The 20,304-nt window shown below is 43.0% G+C and overlaps 1 protein-coding gene across 4 annotated transcripts in view; it reads left to right on the plus strand.

Annotated features, from left to right (window-relative positions):
- TIAM2 (TIAM Rac1 associated GEF 2) overlaps positions 1-20,304 on the plus strand; it is a 141,923-nt gene that overhangs the window by 70,119 nt on the left and 51,500 nt on the right. For 3 of the 4 annotated variants that reach the window (XM_088840852.1, XM_055433875.2, XM_088840853.1), the window contains exons 10-14: positions 3,709-3,870; positions 5,263-5,367; positions 5,555-5,633; positions 8,278-8,370; positions 8,933-9,196. In XM_088840852.1, the coding sequence (XP_088696978.1) occupies positions 3,709-3,870; positions 5,263-5,367; positions 5,555-5,633; positions 8,278-8,370; positions 8,933-9,196 (703 nt within the window). Of the gene's footprint in view, positions 1-3,708; positions 3,871-5,262; positions 5,368-5,554; positions 5,634-8,038; positions 8,056-8,277; positions 8,371-8,932; positions 9,197-20,304 lie in introns of those variants that run through there. The other variant, XM_088840854.1, reaches the window with a different exon arrangement.

Below are 20,304 nucleotides of genomic sequence, written 5' to 3' on the forward strand. Positions count from 1 at the left end.
ATTTTCATGATTCTCTATTCCTTTTATGAAAAAGAAGGTGAGAGAATATCTTATCTGACTCACTGAAAATGAAGCATGTGATTTCAGTGTGGATAACATTGACCCTTAAGAGGATCAATCCAGTGTTTTGTTTTTTTTTCCCCAAGTGGGCAAATCTTCTAACAGCCTAGGAGATGTATAAGCACCATGTAGTCTTTTCTTTCTCTAGTTCTAATTAATGAATCCCTTCTACATCCTTGGTATTCCGTTTGAACAGCCATATTTCACCTTTTATTTTAAAAATACTTATAGGCTGTGTGTGTGTAAATTGTCACTCTAGGATCTCTTGAGAGAATATGAACCTTCCCTAGCCTTGGTGTTGATAGACCTCTTCTCTATCATTCAGGTGACTTTAGGTCAGCAGTGTAGACTCAGGAAATGTTTCCTCAGAGCACATGTAGGCACAACACTTTGTTTATTTGAATAGAATATGAATGTTTCTTTTGTCCTTCTTCCCATCTTCTCATTTGCATAGTTTTCTCTAGCCTAGAACTTCTTCCATAGTAATCCTCTTTTAGTTTTTCTTCTTGAAACTTTAGGGAGGATTAAGAACTTAACACTGTGGAAATAGATTCTGCATAAGATAATGAAAATGGGCAGCTCTTACCCTACAAGCCTATACGTGACTGAATTTCTCATTGGATCCAGTTCAACACCCATGCATTAGGTGTGTTCTGGTTGCAGGATTACAGTGTGTGAAGGGCTGAAGGATATACTGTGTGAAGGGCTGAAGGTTATGCACTGTGAAGGGCTGAAGGATATACTCTGTGAAGGGCTGAAGGTTATGCACTGTGAAGGGCTGAAGGATATACTCTGTGAAGGGCTGAAGGTTATGCACTGTGAAGGGTTAAAGGATATACACTGTGTGAAGGGCTGAAGGATATACTCTGAAGGGCTGAAGATACACTGTGTGAAGGGCTGAAGGGTGGTACACTGTGTGAAGGGCTGAAGGATATACTCTGTGAAGGGCTGAAGGTTATGCACTGTGAAGGGTTAAAGGATATACACTGTGTGAAGGGCTGAAGGATATACTCTGAAGGGCTGAAGATACACTGTGTGAAGGGCTGAAGGGTGGTACACTGTGTGAAGGGCTGAAGGATATACTCTGTGAGGGGCTGAAGGTTATGCTCTGTGAAGGGCTGAAGATACACTGTGTGAGGGGCTGAAGGATATACTCTGTGAGGGGCTGAATGATACACTGTGTGAAGGGTGAAGGAGACTGAGAAAGGGAAAGACAGCGCCTCTGCTACATTCATTCATCTCAGCACCTGGGGGACCTGAGAACAGCCTGGAAATGACTATCAAGCAGGCTGGACTTCACTGCAGGGACATCGGAGTGTAGACCCATCTAACTGAGTGGAGTTGGGGTTGGGGGTCAGGGGAGGGCAGGGGAGACTTCCTAAGAAAGAGGGCAGCACTTGAAATAAGGTTGAAAGATATATGTGAGTTGAGGCCAGGAGCTTGGGGAGGGTAAGAAAGAAGCGGAGGTGACCGGGGTCTGGAGGCTGAGTGCTCGTGTCGGGGTCGGGGGAGCCAGCACATGGCGTGCCTCGTAGAGTAACCGAAAGGAGTCTGACAGCTGGCCCGTGCCCCTTTTGCGAGAGGTGACTAACTGCCAGGCTGATGTTTCTATAGAGCAGTGGTGGGAGCCCAGGCCCACACTGGGTTCCCGGGTTCAAATTCCCACAGTACGACAGGCACAGCTTGCTGTGGGAGCTGAGGCAAGTTTCTAGAATTTTCTGAGCCCCCTGTTTTTCCCTGTTAGTTGGGACAGCGCCTGCCTCAGGGCTCTGAGTGGTGAGTGAACTGGCAAGCAGTCGTGCGGTCTCTCTGGGAGGAGGCGAGGGTAGCTGTGGGTTTGTATGCCCCGTGTCCCTCCCCCAGCTGTCCATCCTGTCAGGTTTCCCCGCTCTGCTCTGGAAGTACAGCCCTGAGTTGCTTTGCAGCTGCAGTCAGGCTCTGGCTTTGCGGTTTCTTACTCCACAGTGACCTCTGCCGGGGTTTGGTTTGATTCTGAGCGAGCGGAGTTTGAGCACCGGGGCCTGTGCCTTTAAGCCCGTACCTGCCTGTTGCTGACGCCCCTGGCTGAAATTGCTGCTCAGATGGACAGACGTGCCTGAGGTTTAACCTGAGAAGAAAATGGGACCCACGTGAGGTGGGACCCTGCAGGGGACCCTGGGGTCCGTGCTGCTTGCCTGAGTCCTTGGCTCCAGGCCTTTGCTTCTCTCTCATTCTCTCTTTTTCTTTGGCAAGAGTGGTTCATGTGCATTTTGGGCTGTGATCATCTTTCCAGGAAAATGGACAGGAAGTGACAGAGCCAGAAATGTCACTTCAAAGATGAGCACCACATTTTAAAAGGCAACACAAGAAGATTGATTCTTCCCTTTCTTTGCCTAAGCCTGTTTTTTTTTTTAATATATATTTCTTTATGTATTCTAGTATTTTAATCCTATGGTATAGGAGAATCTTGGAGAAGGGCATGGCAACCCTCTTCTGTATTCTTACCTGGAGAATCCCATGGACAGAGGAGCCTGGTGGGTTGTAGTCCATTGGGTTGTGAAGAGTCGGACACGACTGAAGTGACTTAGCAAATAGCGGAATCTCATGTGTGTTTGTGGGTGTTTTTTAAATGCGTGAAATTCAAAGTAAAAAACCTGTCAGTGACAACTATCATGTATGATAGGTAGGGTATATGTGATGTATTGATGATGAATCTGTATGTAACATTTTCTGGTGTGTGAGGTGTTTTCACATATATGATCTCTTTTGTTCCCAAAATTTGTATTATTGATTGGTAAACTTAAGCAATTGTGTTGTATTAATAACATCCCTGTTTACAAAATAGGAGGTGAGGTTGAGCACAGGAAATGTCCTGCCCTACTGCTTGTTAAGTGGTGTGACTTGAACCTCAGTCTTTTGATTTCAAATCCTTAAGTCTTGTCTTTACCACCAGACTAATATGAGAGCCTAACCAGAAGGGAACATTTCTAAGTTGCTTAATATTTAATGTTAACTATTTTTATTTATAAATCATAGAAGAACATATTAGCATAAGGTCATGGAGTTACTGTGAGGGTGAAGTTTAGGAAACAAAGCTTCCTTGAGAAAAGCTTCTAACATGGTATGTTTGGGGATGATTTCTGAACGAGTGTCTAGCTGAAGATGGAAAAACACTTAGTCCAGGATTAGGGGGTAATTTTTAAAAACAAGTAGAAAGAAGAGAAACGTGCTTGGATTAAGTTAAGCGCAGTTCATGCTTAGTATGCAGGCAGGCCTCAGAGGCCATGGCTGAGAGTGTATTTGAAATTCCCTCGGATCGTGGCTTAGACATAGACTTCATGGAGTTCCTGGTCATCTGGACAATTCCAGAGCAGTAAGAATGGATACTGAGCAGCCCTTCATTGACTGCATTGTGCTAACTTGGGCTAAGAGGGAAAGTGGCTAGAGCACAGGAGGAGGAGTTGATTGACTTCAGTCAGCCTCCCAGGGCATCAGTTGCATGTGGGTTAAACAAATGAAGAAACTCCAGGCTTGTCTGCCCCAGAGGGTCGTAAGAAGCCCTAGATGTGAGGAGTGCAAAAGTGCTAACTCTAACTTCAGGGGGCATTTTCCCATGGCTTCCCTCATTTGCTTGTCAAACCCACCCTTTCTTTTGGGATCCTGAAACAGGTGGATGACCTGCTACACTTATACGGGTCAGCAGTGGATGGCGTTCCCCGAGACAGCACGTGGGAGAGCCAGGTTGATGTTCACTTTCAGGATCATCAAGCCGTGACTGTGATGATCAAGCCGGAAACCAGAGTAGAAGATATTCTGACTCTGGCCTGCAAGGTAGTGGATTTTGCTGTAGAAATATACTTTATGAATGGAAATAATCATTAATGTTGCCCTCCTTTGCATGCTTAATTTGTGTGGTGTTTAAGACCTCACTTTCTACAGGAAGGAACAAATTTGTTAATTAACACATTAATTATAGCATTCTCTTTCTCCATGTTTTAGAAGAATAGTTTGAGTCATGGTCCCAGGCCTTCGTGAAGAACTTGAGCTATCTTACTGAAATGCTGTATATATACCTTTATATCTGGGATAATTATGAAGTCTTGTTATTTAAGGTACTTATAGATGGTATTCTGTGAGAAAGTGGCATAAACTTTGCAGTGGTTTGATTTGATGCTAGTTTTATCAAGTTTCTCCGAATTAAATGAGACACTCGATACCACTCACAGTTGCTTCATAGAGATTGTTATAAGATGGTGTTTTATTCATTATTCAAACTGGGTTTTATTTCTGAAAAGAAAGTTTATGATATATATTTACAAGAGAGCCCTCTGAGATCCATGAAACAGACTCAGCAGCATCAGATAATATGCTTTCAGACCACCAGATGGCGCAGTAGAGCTGAAATATTTTTAAATTTTCAGAGAAAATGCAAACATATGAAATGGTTAAAAAAATGTCGAGTTTGGTAGCTCTTTACCACAAATGCTTATTAGAGAATCTTTCATTTTAGTTCTCCTTTTTCACTTTGACTTTATATGGAGCTTGTACTGTTAATGAATTTAATTTTGTTTTGCTCCATTATGTCAGGTGATTATTCAGGCAGTCAATAGTATTATTCAATAACAATAATATCAAGTTGGTAAATATTCTGATAGAGGAGGTCAGATGTAGTGGGTGAATTAGATCCAGATAGAACATAGGCTTGAGATAATTGCTCATTGTTGAAAATGTGTCTGAGACAGAATGTGTGGGTGTATATATGTGCATGTGTGTATATGTATTTATATATACCTTTTCCTTGTGAAAAATGATTGGAACAGGAAATTCATAATTCTGAAGTCTGCAGAATATGAGATGGTTGACATTTCACAAATTACTTTAGTAACAGGAAACAATTTAAATTTAGCTACTACCTGTCTATTAAGAGAGCAGTTGCTAGTGGTGAGGAATATTCTGTTATCAAATATCTACCACCATAACTGCTTCAAAATACATCTCTTGCTTTTAGTGATAAGTGGTATCATTTAGAGAAAACCTTCTTAAAAATAATTTCCGCTTTTTCTTTTTTGCACACTGAAACTTGAGTTCTTGTATATACTTAAACTCAGCAAATTATAGAAGATATTTTTAAAAGAAATTTCCACTTTGATTTTTAGTGAACAATGGTGCATTTAGAAAGAACATTTCACATTCACATCTGAATAGCTGTCTTTTTCTCGCTAGATGAGGCAGTTGGAACCCAGCCATTATGGCCTACAACTTCGGAAGTTAGTGGGCGAGAACGTTGAGTACTGTATTCCCGCACCGTACGAATATATGCAGGAGCAGGTGAGGACATTCGGCTTTGGTAAGGGACATCTGAAACCCATCCATGGCCCCTTAATAAAAAAAAAATAGTGTCATTCGGGGGAAAAAATTCTGTTTAAATTGGCCTCTAGTTTGGAAACAATCAAAATAAATTTCCAAGATACTATGACTTCGGATCCTCTGATTTTGTGGGTCTTCCCTTTTGTAGGTTTATGATGAGATAGAAGTCTTTCCACTAAGCGTGTATGATGTGCAGCTGACGAAGACGGGGGGTGTGTCTGACTTCGGTAAGGAGGAGGAACGTGCTCATCAGAACCGTCTGGTCCTTTCTTGCCTGGTTTGCCCCAGTATCGTTGGACCTAATACTCTCTTCTTCCCATTTTCAGAAACTATCACAAGAGATTCTGAGCTTCCTTTCTCTTCCCTCATTCCTATTGATTTGTATTAGCAGACTGAAAATATATGTATGATTATTAGGGGGAAATGCCAAAACACTTAAGAGGAATGAATATGAAAGCTGAAGGGAAATTTGCAGTGATGGTGATAGTAACAGCACAATGAGTTTGTCGTGTGCTGGGCACAGTCCTTTGCTGATTGACGTATGATTCATCTGACAGCTCTTTTAGCGTCTTTTCTCTTAGCACTTCACCTGCCTGAGGTGCTCCCCACATTTCCCCTCCCCTATTCCCGTCTTTCTGAGTGTGTAAATCCAACTTGTCCTTCAAGGACTGACTAAAAGTCTCACTTCCTTGAAGAAAGCTTACCCATTGCTTTACCTTCAGTTTAATAATTAAGGGTCAGTATTATCCAAATCACTTCATAATGTTTAATTCTTGCATTTCTGTTTATCTGTGTTTAAACTTGGCTCTTGATAAACTCTGCTCATATCCTAAAGTTCCTTCCTATCTCTTGCTTTGTTTTCTTCCAGAGAAACTTGATAATTAAATGGTGGTGGTTGTGGCTTAGTCCCTAAATCGTATTAGCCTGCCAGCTAATGATCAATAGATATCTCTGTAGAAAGACTATTTCTTGTTAGATATATTGATATAATTATTTTCCTTAAAATGACACAACCTGATCATAATATGTTAAAAATTTCCTTTTTAGGATTTTTTTTTTTGTGTGTGAAATGATGTTCCTTGTTTCTAAATTTTAAGGCATCTGTCTGGCCCCAGATGTTATGTTGGTTTTCCTCTCAAGACCTCTGAGCATTTTGTCTATGTTTCTATTGGTCTCACCCTGCTCTCCAAGGTCTCCTTTGGTCAATCTTCTTTGTATTTGAATGGCTGATGGGAGATACTTGGAAAAATACTCTTTGGTGACCATGATCCCCCAGGCTCTGCTTGAGGCACGGAAGAAATAAGGGACATCCCTTTCCTCCTGTCGTCAAAGAACTCCCAGGATTATGGGACCAAGACATGGAAATGTGTCCTCCTACCATGGAGTCACAGATGAGGGCGTTTTTGGAGGATGGAGGGAGACACATTCAGAGAAGGGCCATCTCACCTCGGTGTCCCATGTAGTCCTATTTAGGGCAAGCGGTAGCCATTCAAGTATTTTTCCACCTACTCAAAGTGCCTAACCCCATACAGAGTTGTTTCTTAACAAATATTATATTGAAGTGAGCTTAATTTATTTTAATAAGACTTTTTTGATCTCAATTAAAAAAATTGTGGCAAAATACACATAATATAGGGCTTCCCTGGTGACTCAGGCGATAAAGAATCTGCCTGCAATACAGGAGACCCAGGTTTGATCCCTCGGTTGGGAAAATCCCCTGGGGAAAGGGAATGGCTGGCTACTCATTCACTTCATGGCAAATGAGGAAACAGTGGAAACTGTGACAGACTTCATTTTGGGGAGCTCCAAAATCACTGCAGATGGGGACTGCAGCCATGAAATAAAAAGACGCTTGCTCCTTGGAAGAAAAGATATGACAAACCTAGACAGTGTATTAAAAATCAGAGACATCACTTCACTGACAAAGGTCCATCTCGTCAAAGCTATCGTTTTTCCAATAGTCATGTATAGATGTGAGAGTTGGACCCTAAAGAAGACTGAGCACAGAATTGATGCTTTCGATCCACGGTGCTGGAGAAGACTCTTGAGAGTTCTTGCAAGGAGATTGCAAGGAGATCAAACCAGTCAATCCTAAAGGAAATCAGTCCTGAATATTTATTGAAAGTACTGATGCTAAAGCTCCAATACTTTGGCCACTTGATGCGAAGAGTCTACTCATTGCAAAAGACCCTGATGCTGGGAAAGATTGAAGGCAAGAGGAGAAGGGGTGACAGAGGATGAGATGGTTGGATGGCATCACTGAGTTTGAGCAAACTCTGGGAGATGGTGAAGGACAGAGAAGCCTGGATTGCTGGAATCCATGGAGTTGCAGAGTTGGATACGACTTAGTGACTGAAAAACACCACCACATATCATAATTTCCCTTCATAGCAATTGTTAAGACAGGTTAAAGTGAGAACTCAGCACCATTAAATACATTCATACTGTTGTGCAACCATTAACACCACCGAGTTCCAGAACTGTTTTTATCTTGCAAAACCGGGACTGTTGTAAAAGAGTAACTTCCGATTCTCTCCTCTTCCACAGCCTCTGGCAACCAGCCTTTTGTTTTCTGTCGCTTTAAATCTGACTGCCCTAGTACCTCATAGAAGTGGAATCCTGTAGTCAGTCCTTTGTCTATTGTGGCAGGTATTTTCATGTAGCATCATGTCCTCAACCTTTAGATCTGATACACTCTGCCCCTTTTCTGCCCCTCCTAGATATCTGTGCTTTCAAAATCACTGTCATTTAGACTTTCTACATACCCTGCTTATGTATAATGTCGGAATACATAGATGGTCAAGGAAATACTACCCATTGACTTAGTGTCAGGAACTTAGACTTGTTTTCTCCTTTTCTTTTCCTTCCTAGGGTTTGCAGTGACCGCGCAGGTGGATGAACACCAGCATCTCAGCCGCATCTTTATAAGTGATGTCCTCCCCGACGGCCTGGCGTATGGGGAAGGTCCGTGTGGCAGGCGGTATCTCTCTTCTCTCTTAATTCTGTGCAGTGCAGTCTGGCCATAGAAATTTTCTCATGAGTTTGTCAGAAAGCAGTTTCTCCTAGAATTTTAAAGAAATTTTGAATGCAAAGGCACATGCATGCACACACACACACATATATGGGTATATAGTGAGACAGTTTGTGTGTGTGGTTTTGAAAGAGACAGTATATATACACAGAGTACCTGTGCCTTTGTCCAGGTGGTTGGAGAAAGAGATGGTGAGAGCCAGCCGGGCAGACAGACACACCAAAGGTTATTTCCCAGCACACTGAGCAGTACTTAGAGGAATAATTAATTTGAGTGACTCTTAAACTATTTCTTCTAATGCTAGTCTTGAGAGAGCTGAAATTTGTTATCAGTGGAATCTGATTACTACATGGTTTGGCGCTCTCTTTGAAGGTAGCAACAGAAGAGCCCTTGAGAACACTAAACAGGTTGAATTTGCAATCGTCTTTCATCTTAAAATATTCCTCTCGGTCATCTGTCTCTCTTCTTCCTCGGTATCCCCTTCCTCCTTCTTAGGGCTGAGAAAGGGCAATGAAATCATGACCTTAAATGGGGAAGCCGTGTCTGATCTTGACCTCAAGCAGATGGAGGCTCTGTTTTCTGAGAAGAGTGTCGGGCTCACTCTGATTGCCCGGCCACCAGACACAAAAGCCACCCTGTGTTCTTCCTGGTCAGACAGTGACCTGTTCTCCAAGGACCAGAAGGGTCTGCTGCCCCCTCCTAACCAGTCCCAGCTTCTGGAGGAATTCCTGGATCACTTTAAAAAGGATACGGCAAATGGTAAGGTTCTGTTATTTCTCCCTTTCTTCACTGCTGGTATCACCAGATATTTTTAGGCTGTGTTTGCTTGCAAACTGAGATTATTTAGCTCTGTTGAAAGAATATTTTCTCATTTCTTAGGGGAAGAACACAGATGCCAAGCAAATTGATTTGATAAAGAATTCCATGCGTTTTAGTAATTATAACTCTTTTAGTGAAAATAGAAAATAATTGTTTTCGCACAAAGTAATATTCCTTAAAATTACAGTCTTAAAAATCACCCGTGATATTTAGTGTTGTAGTTCCTTGGTTATTCAGGGAGACAAAAGCCAACATAAATGCCAAAGTTGATCTTTCTGTTTAGTTGAGTGTAAGGCAAAAACATTTTGCAGTAATTTATTGGGTTTTAAGAACAGTTTATGCAATTCAGTTACCTTTTTCAGTAAATGGCAAATTTTTCACATAGGTCATGAATTTTAAAATTTTGTAAAGGCCTGAAAATGAAAACTTGTATGCCAGTTTATTTTTTTAAGGGTGAGATTTCCATTTGAGGCAGTCATTTGAAGGTCTGACTTTCTGGGCCTATTATTGGCGCACATTTCATATTTTTCCAGTCTGGTAAATGAGAGACTTCAGCTCACACTGAAAACCTGTGATTCCTTCTATACTTGGGAGGGAGCCGGCCAAGTCCCCACAGGAAACTGAGCATGACAAGCACATGAAGTAATTTTTATTCTTGATTACAATCATAACAGATTTCTAATGGAAATCTCTGCATGATTACCAAAAATGAATAAAAAAACACAGAAGTTGTTAAGATCGATTTAATTATAAAGCAGGTTTATTAGGTCATTTTGGTATTAAAACATCAGATGGTAAGATTTGTGATTCAATAAGGTATACTGCCTTTTCCTCCTCTCTAGAGATTTCCCTCCAATTTAAAATGCCATTACATTGACTATTGGCATATAAAAGTCAGTGTCATAAAACCAAAAATATGGCGGAACTAATTAATTACCTGGTTATGTTAGGGACGCAATTCAAGTCGCCCTGGGCTGCTTTACAGGCCTGAGCGTTCCACACAAGACGTCGTGTGTCCATTCGTTGGACTCATTATTCTTGAGGGATATATTCACTGCCTGTTATATCTCTATGTATTTTATCATAATCAGAAATCACTGTAGAGTCTATAATACTTTCGGTACTTGCAGGAATAAATTTCTACAGAAAACGGCAAAAGAGGCCAAATTTGACTCCTTTTTTCCCCCACCCCCCTAGCAGTTGAAAATCAAGCACGTCAGTTAATCCTGTTTTTTCACTTTTTTTTTCTCTTTTGGTGCAAGGATACAGAATAAGAAGAGGACTTGGATATGTTAGGTGACCGTTAAGTACCTGTCCTAGGGGCCCATTCTTATAGGCTACACCTTTATAACTAAGGACAGCCATGTCTGTGTGTGCAGGTGCCTTAGCTTAGTCAGACTGTTGTTCAGTTGGTCAGTCGTGTCCGACTCTTTGCAACCCCACGGGCTGCAGCACGCCAGGCCTCCCTGTCCTTCACCATCTCCCAGAGTTTACTCAGACTCATGTCCATTGAGTCAGTGATGCCATCGAACCGTCTCATCCTCTCATCCCCTTCTGCCCTCATCTTTCGCAGCATCAGGGTCTTTTCCAATGAGTCGGCTCTTCACATCAGGTACCAAAGTACTGAAGCTTCTGCATCAGCATGAGTATCCAGATATGGCAGGTCCAGATATGGCAGGACCACCCTGGTCTTGCCACAGGTGCCCCCGCGACTGCAGTTTATATCTGTTCTTATCCTTCCTTGGGCGGTTTATCACCACCCTGGTTTCCTGGTGAGACTGCTCTGTGAGGCTGAGACAGCTTCTCCCCAGGGATTCACTGTCTGTCCCCTCCACTGCTCCACAGTAATGTGCTTGGGTTGGAAACAAAACAGCCACGAGGGACTGCTTTCCCAAAGGCGTGGCAAATATGGAATTTATTTACTCCCCCCCATCAATTTCTGATTTTTTAAAATTGAATTATAGTGGATTTACAATACTGTGTTGGACTCAGGTGTACAGCAAAGTGACTCAGTTATATGCATATATACCTTCTTTTTCATGTTCTTTTCCTTTCAGCTTTATCACAGGATGTTGAGTATAGCTCCCTGAGCTATTTGTTTTTTTGTTTTTGTTTTATTATTATTATTATTTAATTTATTTATTTTAATTGGAGGCTAATTACTTTACAATATTGTATTGGTTTTGCCATACATTGACATGAATCCGCCCTGGGTGTACATGTGCTATTTGTTGATTATCCATCCTATGTGTGGTAGTTGGGGCATCTGCTAATTCCAGACTCCCAATCCATCCCTCCTCCACCACCCTTCCCCCTTGGTTTATTGTCTTTTTTGTAGTAGTTGTGTAGCCTGTGAAGGAAGTTAAATGCCTGTGAGTGAATGTCTCCAAGAGAAGCCTGTCTGTTTTGAAGGTTGGGGGAGAAGAAATTAAGCGAGGGGAGGGAGGAAAAACAGGGAACCTGTTACCTGAGCCTGTGTTTGTGCAAATGTAGGTGGGGGTGGGGGGATGGGGTGGGGTGCGGGTGATGGGGGTGGGGGTGGTGGGGATGGGGGTGGGGTGGGGGTGGTGGGGATGGGGGTGGGGGTGGTGGGGATGGGGTGGGGTGGGGGTGGTGGGGATGGGATGTGGGGTGCGGGTGATGGGGATGAGGGTGGGGTTGTGGTGGGGATGAGGGTGGGGTGGGGTTGGGGTGGGGTGGTGGGGATGAGGGTGGGGTGAGGGTGGGGTGAGTGGCCAGGTGACAGGCACTCAGGCTTCGAGTCCCGCCCCATCTGGGTTTGAGTTTGGGCCTGCCCTTTACGGGCTGTGTGACCTTGGGGCAGCGCTCAGCCAGGGAGGGGTGGACATCTGTGGATGACACCCCAGCCTCCCTGTGCCCTGCTGTGACGGTTCTGGGGTGCACCCCACAGTTCTTCCAGGTACAAGGGCGGTTGGTTTCTCATTTCACTCCTTTCACACGCTTTCTGCCCTCTCGCTGGCCCTCACTTGGGCTTCCTGGGATCATCTTCTAGATAAACTTCTGTACCCACAACTTGGCTTGGGCTCTGCATCTGGGGAGCTCAAACGAGGCCTGCAAACCTGGGTCCCTCATCTGGAGGACAAGGCTTACCTCGGCCCGGGGGCGGCCGTGAGCTTGAGCCAGTCTGTCTCTGCACGTCCAGCCCGGCTCCTTGGGGGCAGGAAGTCTGAACACGGGGGTCTCCCCTCCCCTTCCCCCGTGATCTCCCTGGCTCGTTACAGGTTACCTCGACTGGCCTTGGTGATGAATTAGGAAACAGTAGTTCCACTTTTTATGCGTAATTTTAAAAATTGCACACAGAAAGTAATTTAAATGATTTTGAAAAACAATTTTTCATACAACTTTGAGTGTTGCTGAAAAGTGGTCATTTCAGAGTCTACCTTTCCCTGAATTTTGCTTGCTCCCAGCATTGCCAGAGGCAGCCTGGCACTCAAAGGAAACTCTGTTTTGTTTCCCCAAGAAACCAGTCTTTTGCTTGTTAATAAAAACCACACAGAGGGCTCTCTGGAAGGGAAGACCTGCCTTTGTTTTTGTTAATGGAAACTGAAAGAACAGCAGAAACTGGAGGAAGAAGACTCCCTAAGCAACTGTTCTGGGTATAAAGAGAGTTAAAAAACTCTCTGGGCTGAATATTCACTGAACCTTTCTTGGTACTTGATATACTGGAGGGTATTTGAAATACGGGAGGCCCTGGGGTAAGTGACATGAGTTCAGAACTTCCTGTCTACTTGTGGTGTGATTCAGGTATCCAGAATCTATGTACTAAATTTAGCTTTAGTCTCTTGATCAGGTTTGAGCTGGAGACAAAAAAAAACCTTCTTTACATATACATATAGGCTTCCCAAGTGGCACTAGTGGTAAAGAGCCTGCCTGGCAGTGCAGGACACATACATGATATGGGTTTGATTCCTGGGTTGGGAATATTTCCTTGGAGGAGGGCATGGCAACCCAGTCCAGTATTCTTGCCTGGAGAATCCCATGGACAGAGGAGCCTGGTGGGCTATGGTCCATAGGGTTGCAAAGGTCGGATACAACCGAGGTGACTTAGCATGCATATATATATATGAGACTGTCCCATGGAATCTGGAGAATAATAGAGTTTCTGTTCAGGTTTCATGCTTTTCTAGAAAAGAAGCATCCTGGTGGCCTTCTTGAGACTCATGATGTTTAGGGAAGTGGTTCTCAGACTTCACAGTGTTTAAGACTCACTTGAAGACCTTGTGGAAATTCAAATTCCTGGGTCCTGTGGCCAGAGAGCCCCCTTCAGGCAGTCTGGGGTAGTGCCGGCTTCATCATGGACCAGGGCTCGCTCACACTGCCAAGGCCAGTGGCCTGAAGGAGGTGGTCTGCTGCCCAGCAGTACGACTCACAATTTCCTGAACCTTTCTGTGCCCAGGTCTTGAGGATTAAATGAGATAAATGTATATAAAGTTCCCAACAAATGAATGCACGTGTACCTGTGTGTTGGTATTCTCTCATTCAGGGATCCCATGCCCCCAGCCCCGAGCCGGTCCTCAGCGCACTCAGGAGACAGCAGACTGGTTTGTTAGTTACCCTTATTGGGTCTCAGCCCACCCTTGGGAGACAGCCCCCAGTCAGCGGATTGATACACTGAGAAGCAGAGAACTTCCATCAGTCACCAGCTTTGCTGTGATATTCCCATGATGCTGTGAAGAGTGGAACAGGCAGGGATACCCCGAGAAGTGTTGGGTGCTCAGTACTAAGTTCCTTTGTATCCTTAGGGTTGAATGACTGTTTGATTCCTGCCTGTAAGGGTTTGAATTTTTGTTCTAGTTATCCACAGTAAAGGGAGAGAGAGAAGAAATGTCTAGAGGCTGTTTGACTTGAGCAGTAATATCATCTGGAAAGACTTCTTATACAGAGAATTAGTTTTACTGCTGGAATTCCCCAGATAAGTCACTATTATTTTTGAGCCAACAAGGCCACCATTGAAATCATTGGACAAGCCGGCCCTGTTGATACTGGGTTCCTGTTATTGCTGTTTTTGATTTATATTGAAAAGTCCCTTTTCCAGTGTATGCCATCTTTTGAAACATTTCAATAGCTTTTAAGAGTGTCTCATTGGGCATAGACTTCCTGAACAAAGTCTTTATGTAAACATTGAACTTGATGTGGCATTCATATATTCTCCATCTATAAACAGTATTCATTCGGCCTTATTAGGGTTGGGGTATATTTAACAGGAGACAAAATAGAAAAGACCTATGTTCCTGCTTCCATGTAGATAATGTCAACCCAGCCGATGCTTCTCACAGGATGATGAAAGTAATTGCAGCCTGAGGGTCTTTTTTTTAATTCCCCACCCCACTTTGAATCAGTCTCTTTTTAAATTGCTATATAAGTAGTGTAGACTGTCAAGCTACCAGAAGCCACTTAGATGCAAATTTGCTCTTTGGAATGAATTACCCTGGGAATGTATGTATCCATTATATAGCTTTCCACCAGGGGAAGAATTATAGAGCCAGCTCTGATGTGGCAAACCCGCTTATTTCCTGTTTATGAGAGTGAGGGCATTTTGGCTTCCATAGCCTGGTTTAGGATGACTAACAACATTGAGCTCAGAAAATGCCCTGTTTGTGTGTGAAAATACTATTACCAAGTCTGTCTGGCTGACACCCCAGATCCCCAGATGTCAAAACATACTCAAGTTTCTAAAGATGTTGGGTGCATGTAAAAAGTTTTTAAAAAATCTGAGTGGGAAGTACTGATTTTTCCAGGACACAGAACTTTGGTCTCTGAGTTCACAGTTTCTTCCAGTGGTGCTGAAGACGGTTTTCAGTTTCATCAACCGGGAGTAAGCAGTGCAGCTTTCTGTTAGCAGTAACTAGGGTCCTTGGGTGCTAATCTCCTTCTGAAACCGAGTGTTGTTGGGGAATTTGTTTTCCTTTCCCCATATTCATTCGTTCACTTGTTTATTTAACAAATAATAACGTAAAACATTGCAGGTATATAACAGTGAGTCAGACATCATTCTCTACCCTCAAGGCGCTTATAGTTGAGTAGGAAAAGTGAAATGCTTGTAGATGATAGTTCACGTTAAAACAAAAAAGGGGGCTTTTCAGTGAAGAGACTTGGAGGTCCAGTTCAGAGGCAGAATTCCGAACACTGATCTTCTGTTAATTTCGAGCAAAGGAGTCCAAGGAGAGAGGTGTGAGGACTGGAGGAAGGTGAGTGAGTGGTCTGAGTACCAAACTCAGATGGGTCAGATGGGCATTTTGTGGACCGGGAGGTGTGTGGTGGGAGCTGGGAGGACGTTCCATAAGGAGTGTGTGGCCTGGGACACAGGCCCAGAGCAGAGGCCTCCTGGCTCTGTGCGAATGGGAAATAACATTGTAAAGTCTGTTGGGACCAGACCGTATAAAACCCTGAATTCCTGGAATTTATAACAAATATATCATGGCAAGTAAGTGGAGAAAGAAGCAAGTATTGGCCTTACTTTTCCCTGCCGTACAGAAAATACAGAGCGTTTGTCTGGTCACTGAAGGAGCACCAAAGTGTGGCTTGAACTTCCAGAGTCGATACTCTTACCTCTGCATATTGGCTTTATTATTTCACTCTTAGAGCTTCATTCCTTTGGCTCGCACAGTATTGCTTTTAATGATCACAAGTCCCTTGTAAAATAAAGACTCAAAGAAATGTTTTGGGGGGAAAGAAAGAACAAGTGAATTACTGTTGGTGCCTATAAAAACAGAGCACTCCTCAGCACTGTAATGCCATGTCCACTAATGGTGTGGTCCTCGCAGATCCCCTTTAGAGGCTTGACTAGCCTGGCATCAGGACAGCTAGGGGTGAGGAGGTGCCTGCAGCCCTGAGGATGAGGTAGTGTTGGAGCTGAGGGAGAAGCTGGTAAATTAAATTTGCCAGCATTTTGAGTAAAACCAGTCCTATTTTCTGTCTCCTAACATGACATGCAAATTCACTTTTCAGGTTAAAGTCTACAGAATTTCTCTAAAGAACAGGGCATGTAATTTCTGTTAGATACGTCACTTTAAGCCATTTGAGACTTTGGAATGACTGGATCAAGTGCAGTCACCTGTGCGTGTAGAGTGAGCCGGATCTCTGTGAGGTAGTAGTTCTGTGAAACTGTTAGCTATTATCGGAAAGAGGAAACATTATATAGCTGGTTACTCACGAGGGGAAAAAAAGGTCTGACCCTTCCTGTCGATGTTACAAGTACTGATTGCCAAATGGTGCTTGTCTGCATTTCCAGTTTTGTTCCCCTTCTTTGCAAATGAATTATGTTCCTGACTTAATTCTTCCCTATGAAGGAATTGGACTCAGGAAGAACCAAGTATGGCCATCTCGTTTTTAGCTCTCACTTCTAGAGACAGCTCTGTCATGGCTAAATCTTTAGTTTTTCAGATCTTTAATATATACATGGGCATGGAATGAAATTCCAGCAGGATAAAAATTAAACTGTGATAGGTGAGTCCCTCTAAGCTGTATAGAAATGGTAGTTAAAGAACCACAGTCCCCACGGGGTGGGCAGCACCAGCCCTCATGCTTGGCCTTGGACATATTCTAATTCCTCATCTTCTAATGCCTCTAAAAGTGAAGGATTGGATGAGACAGTTCAGCATTTTTTCGTTTTCAAAAATTCAGTTATTTAATATGATTAAAGCACCAAGTTAAACAGCTATAGGAATGTGCATTTATTACACAAGCTTATGGAGTGAAAAAAGCATGGATCAAGCATTCCATTTGGTTTTGCAACAAATCTCATTAAATTACGTCTTTAAATAGAATCAGGTCTTGACTGCTGGAGAGAAGGTGTTTGTTAAGGCTTCCTCATAATAGCAGCCTGTCTCAAATATAAAGATCACCAAGAACCTTAAGAGCACTAATTACCCCTTACATCACCCTGTGGAGCAGAGATGTGTTATTAGCGTTTTACTTTCACAGCTGGGTAAGTCAAGGCACAGAGACACGTTCAGTTGCTGGTAACTCGGCCAAGGTCATGGTCAATGACCTTGGGAGAGAACTGTATCTTCTTGTTTTCCCCTCCATGTAGGGGAACAGAATTTTAACCATTTTTTCCTCCCTTTTAAATGTTCCTCTGTTAACACACATGGAGGAAAACCCAATGTGTCCTGCAGTAAAGCAAATTTAGATGTAATTGGATTGATAACGGCCCTTGCCTCCTTTTATCTGGGTTCTTATCTGGGGGTTGGGGCTTGCAATTAGGAATTAACTGCCTTGTGATCATTTGGGGCTTGTTCAGTGCAAGGAAAGCTCGATGGTTTAGTAATTGTCTTACTAACCTTTATTCTTACACTTTTTTTCCTTCCTTCCTTCCTGTTTCTCCCACTCCCTCTCTTTCTCTCTTTCTGTAATTCACACTGATTTTTATTCACCTTGCAGCAATGCAAGAGTATATTTCTTGTGACTCGGTTCTTTGAAACCCACTTATGGTGGCGTTTTTCTGTAACTAATTTCTCTCCTGTAAAATCTGCACTGACATCTTTACCTTTTAAAAAGTTAAGTATAATTCAGTTCAGTTCAGTCGCTCAGTCGTGTCCGACTCTCCGCGATCCCATGAATCACAGCATGCCAGGCCTCCCTGTCCATCACCAACTCCCGGAGTTCACTCACACTCATGTCCACAGAGTCGGTGATGCCATCCAGCCATCTCATTCTCTGCGTCCCCTTCTCCTCCTGCCCCCAACCTTTCCCAGCATCAAAGTCACTTCTGAAAGTGCACAAATCAGTGGTTTTTAGTATATTGACAAAGTTCTGCAACCGTCACCACTATCTAATTCCAGAACATTTTCATCACCACAATGAAAAAAAAAGGAAACAAAAGAAACCCTGTGCCCATCAGCAGTCTCCCTTCGTCTCTGCTCCTCCCAGCCTCCGACAATTGCTTCTCTGCTTTCTGTTTCCATGGACTTGCCTGTCCTGCTGTTTCACAGAAATGGAATTGTACAATATGTAGCCTGTTGTGTCTGCTTTTGTTTAGCATGATGTTTTCTAGCTTTATTCATGTTGTTGCATGAAGCAGTACTTCATCCATTCATCCATCCTGTTTATGGCTGAATAATGATCTTTTTTAACTCTTTAATCCCACCGTCCAGTAGCACTTCTTAGAAAGAGGTGGTCTTCAGGTTTCCTCTTTCTTATGGCACATCCCCCAGTAGTAATTTGTTGTTAGGATTCTTCTTCAGGGTCTGTAGTTTTTAAATTATTTATTTATGGCTGCCCTGGGTCTTCGCTGCTTTGCGTGGGCTTTCTCTGGTCACAGTAAGTGGGGGCCACTCTCCAGTTGCTCGGGCTTCTCACTGCAGCGGCTTCTCTTGTTGCAGAGCACAAGCTCTAGGGCACTCAGGCTTCAGTAGTTGTAGGGTGTGTGGGCTTTGTTGCCCCATGACATGTGGAATCTCCCCAGACTAGAGATCAGACCCGTGTTACCTGCCTTGGCAGGTGAGTTCTTAAGCACTGGACCACGAGGGAAGTCCTCAGGGTCTTGAATAGAATTCCAGCTAAAGAGCTTGTCAGGGTTTTGAACTAAATGGCAGCCTGCTCCAGTTCTATTGCCTGGAAAATCCCATGGATGGAAGAGACTGGTAGGTGACAGTCCATGGGGTCGCAAAGAGTTGGACATGACTGAGTGACTTCATTGACTTCACTCCTTTATTAAAGCTCTTTAAGTGTCAGAACTGCGGTGGTGTCTGTTACTTGCCCCTGAATATAACTGGGGCATCTGGGTGGTCCTCCCAGCTCTGCAGGGATCAGGTTCTGGTGGAACAAAAACTTTGGCTGAAGATCCTGCTGCCATGGACTTTGTACCTTCCATCAGGGACCCGGATAATGTGCCATGGAAGCCTGCCGCCCCGCCACAGCCATAGCCTCCTGGAGCACCAGAGCATGGGGGCACCCATGTTCCTTCCCCCTCTTCTGGGAAGGCCTTCCCCACCAACCCGTTGTAATGCGCACGGAGGTGGCCTGCAGCACATGGCCTGCCTTGGAAACACCTGCCATGGTCCTGTTACTCTAAATGTCCTTTCAGATGCTGAGGATACTTATCACAAGATAGATGAATCAAATCATGGCAGCCTGCTGTTAAGAAACCTTTAGTACCAGTATTTACTTCTCTGTTTATCGCCAGAGACCTTGCATTGTCAAGAACGTCACCAGTTGGAATGACCTGAGATCAGGTGCACTTGGAAGATTTGTGACACTGCATTTTTCTGGATGGCATTTCTGTAATGATAGAATTTCCTTCTCTACAAGCTTAATGATATTCAAACTGCTGCCTTGAATTTCCTTGACACAAGAATAATAACAATGAAGAAATGTAGAGTCCCAGATACCTTCTGAAAAGTAGATTAGTTTTTTATCTTTGTTAGAAGAACATAAAGTAATAGTGATCTGTTCGTTAATGGTGCAGGTTAGGACTTGACTAGCCTTTGAATGTAGTCAACAAATATAGCTATTTTTTTTTCTCTCACTGAATAGTCCTTCTGTTTTTTCATTTAAATGGTTTGATTTCATTGTCTTTCACTGATTGATGACGATTAATATTTGCCCAAATGACAGTGCACAGCCATTATCATTAATTAAAGATGTCTCAAACCATTGCATTTTTAAGTAAAAGCATGAGCAAATGTAGGGAAATCTGAGTTAATTAAAAATAATGAATGGTATACAAAGCTTGCAACTTGAAATTAAAAATTGAGAGATGTTAAGCTTTTCTGTGCAAACGAAGTCTCAATGTGTATTGAAAACATTAGAATTTTATATAGTGGGTGAAACTTGGAGAACTGAAAAAATATTGTAATTTTGAATTTATGAAATGCTGTTTCCTTCTACTGGCAGCCTTCATTTACCAAAATCTTTCCCTTTTCTTAAAATGGTAGGCACTCATGGTGTTTTAAATAACAAGATATGGGATAAGATGACGATCAGATGAAGGAATTGGATACTTTCTAAGATTCTTTTCAGATGTAAAATTCATTGATTCTTTATAAGCTGCTCCTTTATGAAATTACAGAGTAGAAATTGAGAGA

Source organism: Moschus berezovskii, chromosome 10, assembly GCF_049115385.1.
Source record: "Moschus berezovskii isolate FMDL1 chromosome 10, NW_MosBer_1.0, whole genome shotgun sequence".
In the NCBI taxonomy this organism is placed as follows: domain Eukaryota; kingdom Metazoa; phylum Chordata; class Mammalia; order Artiodactyla; family Moschidae; genus Moschus; species Moschus berezovskii.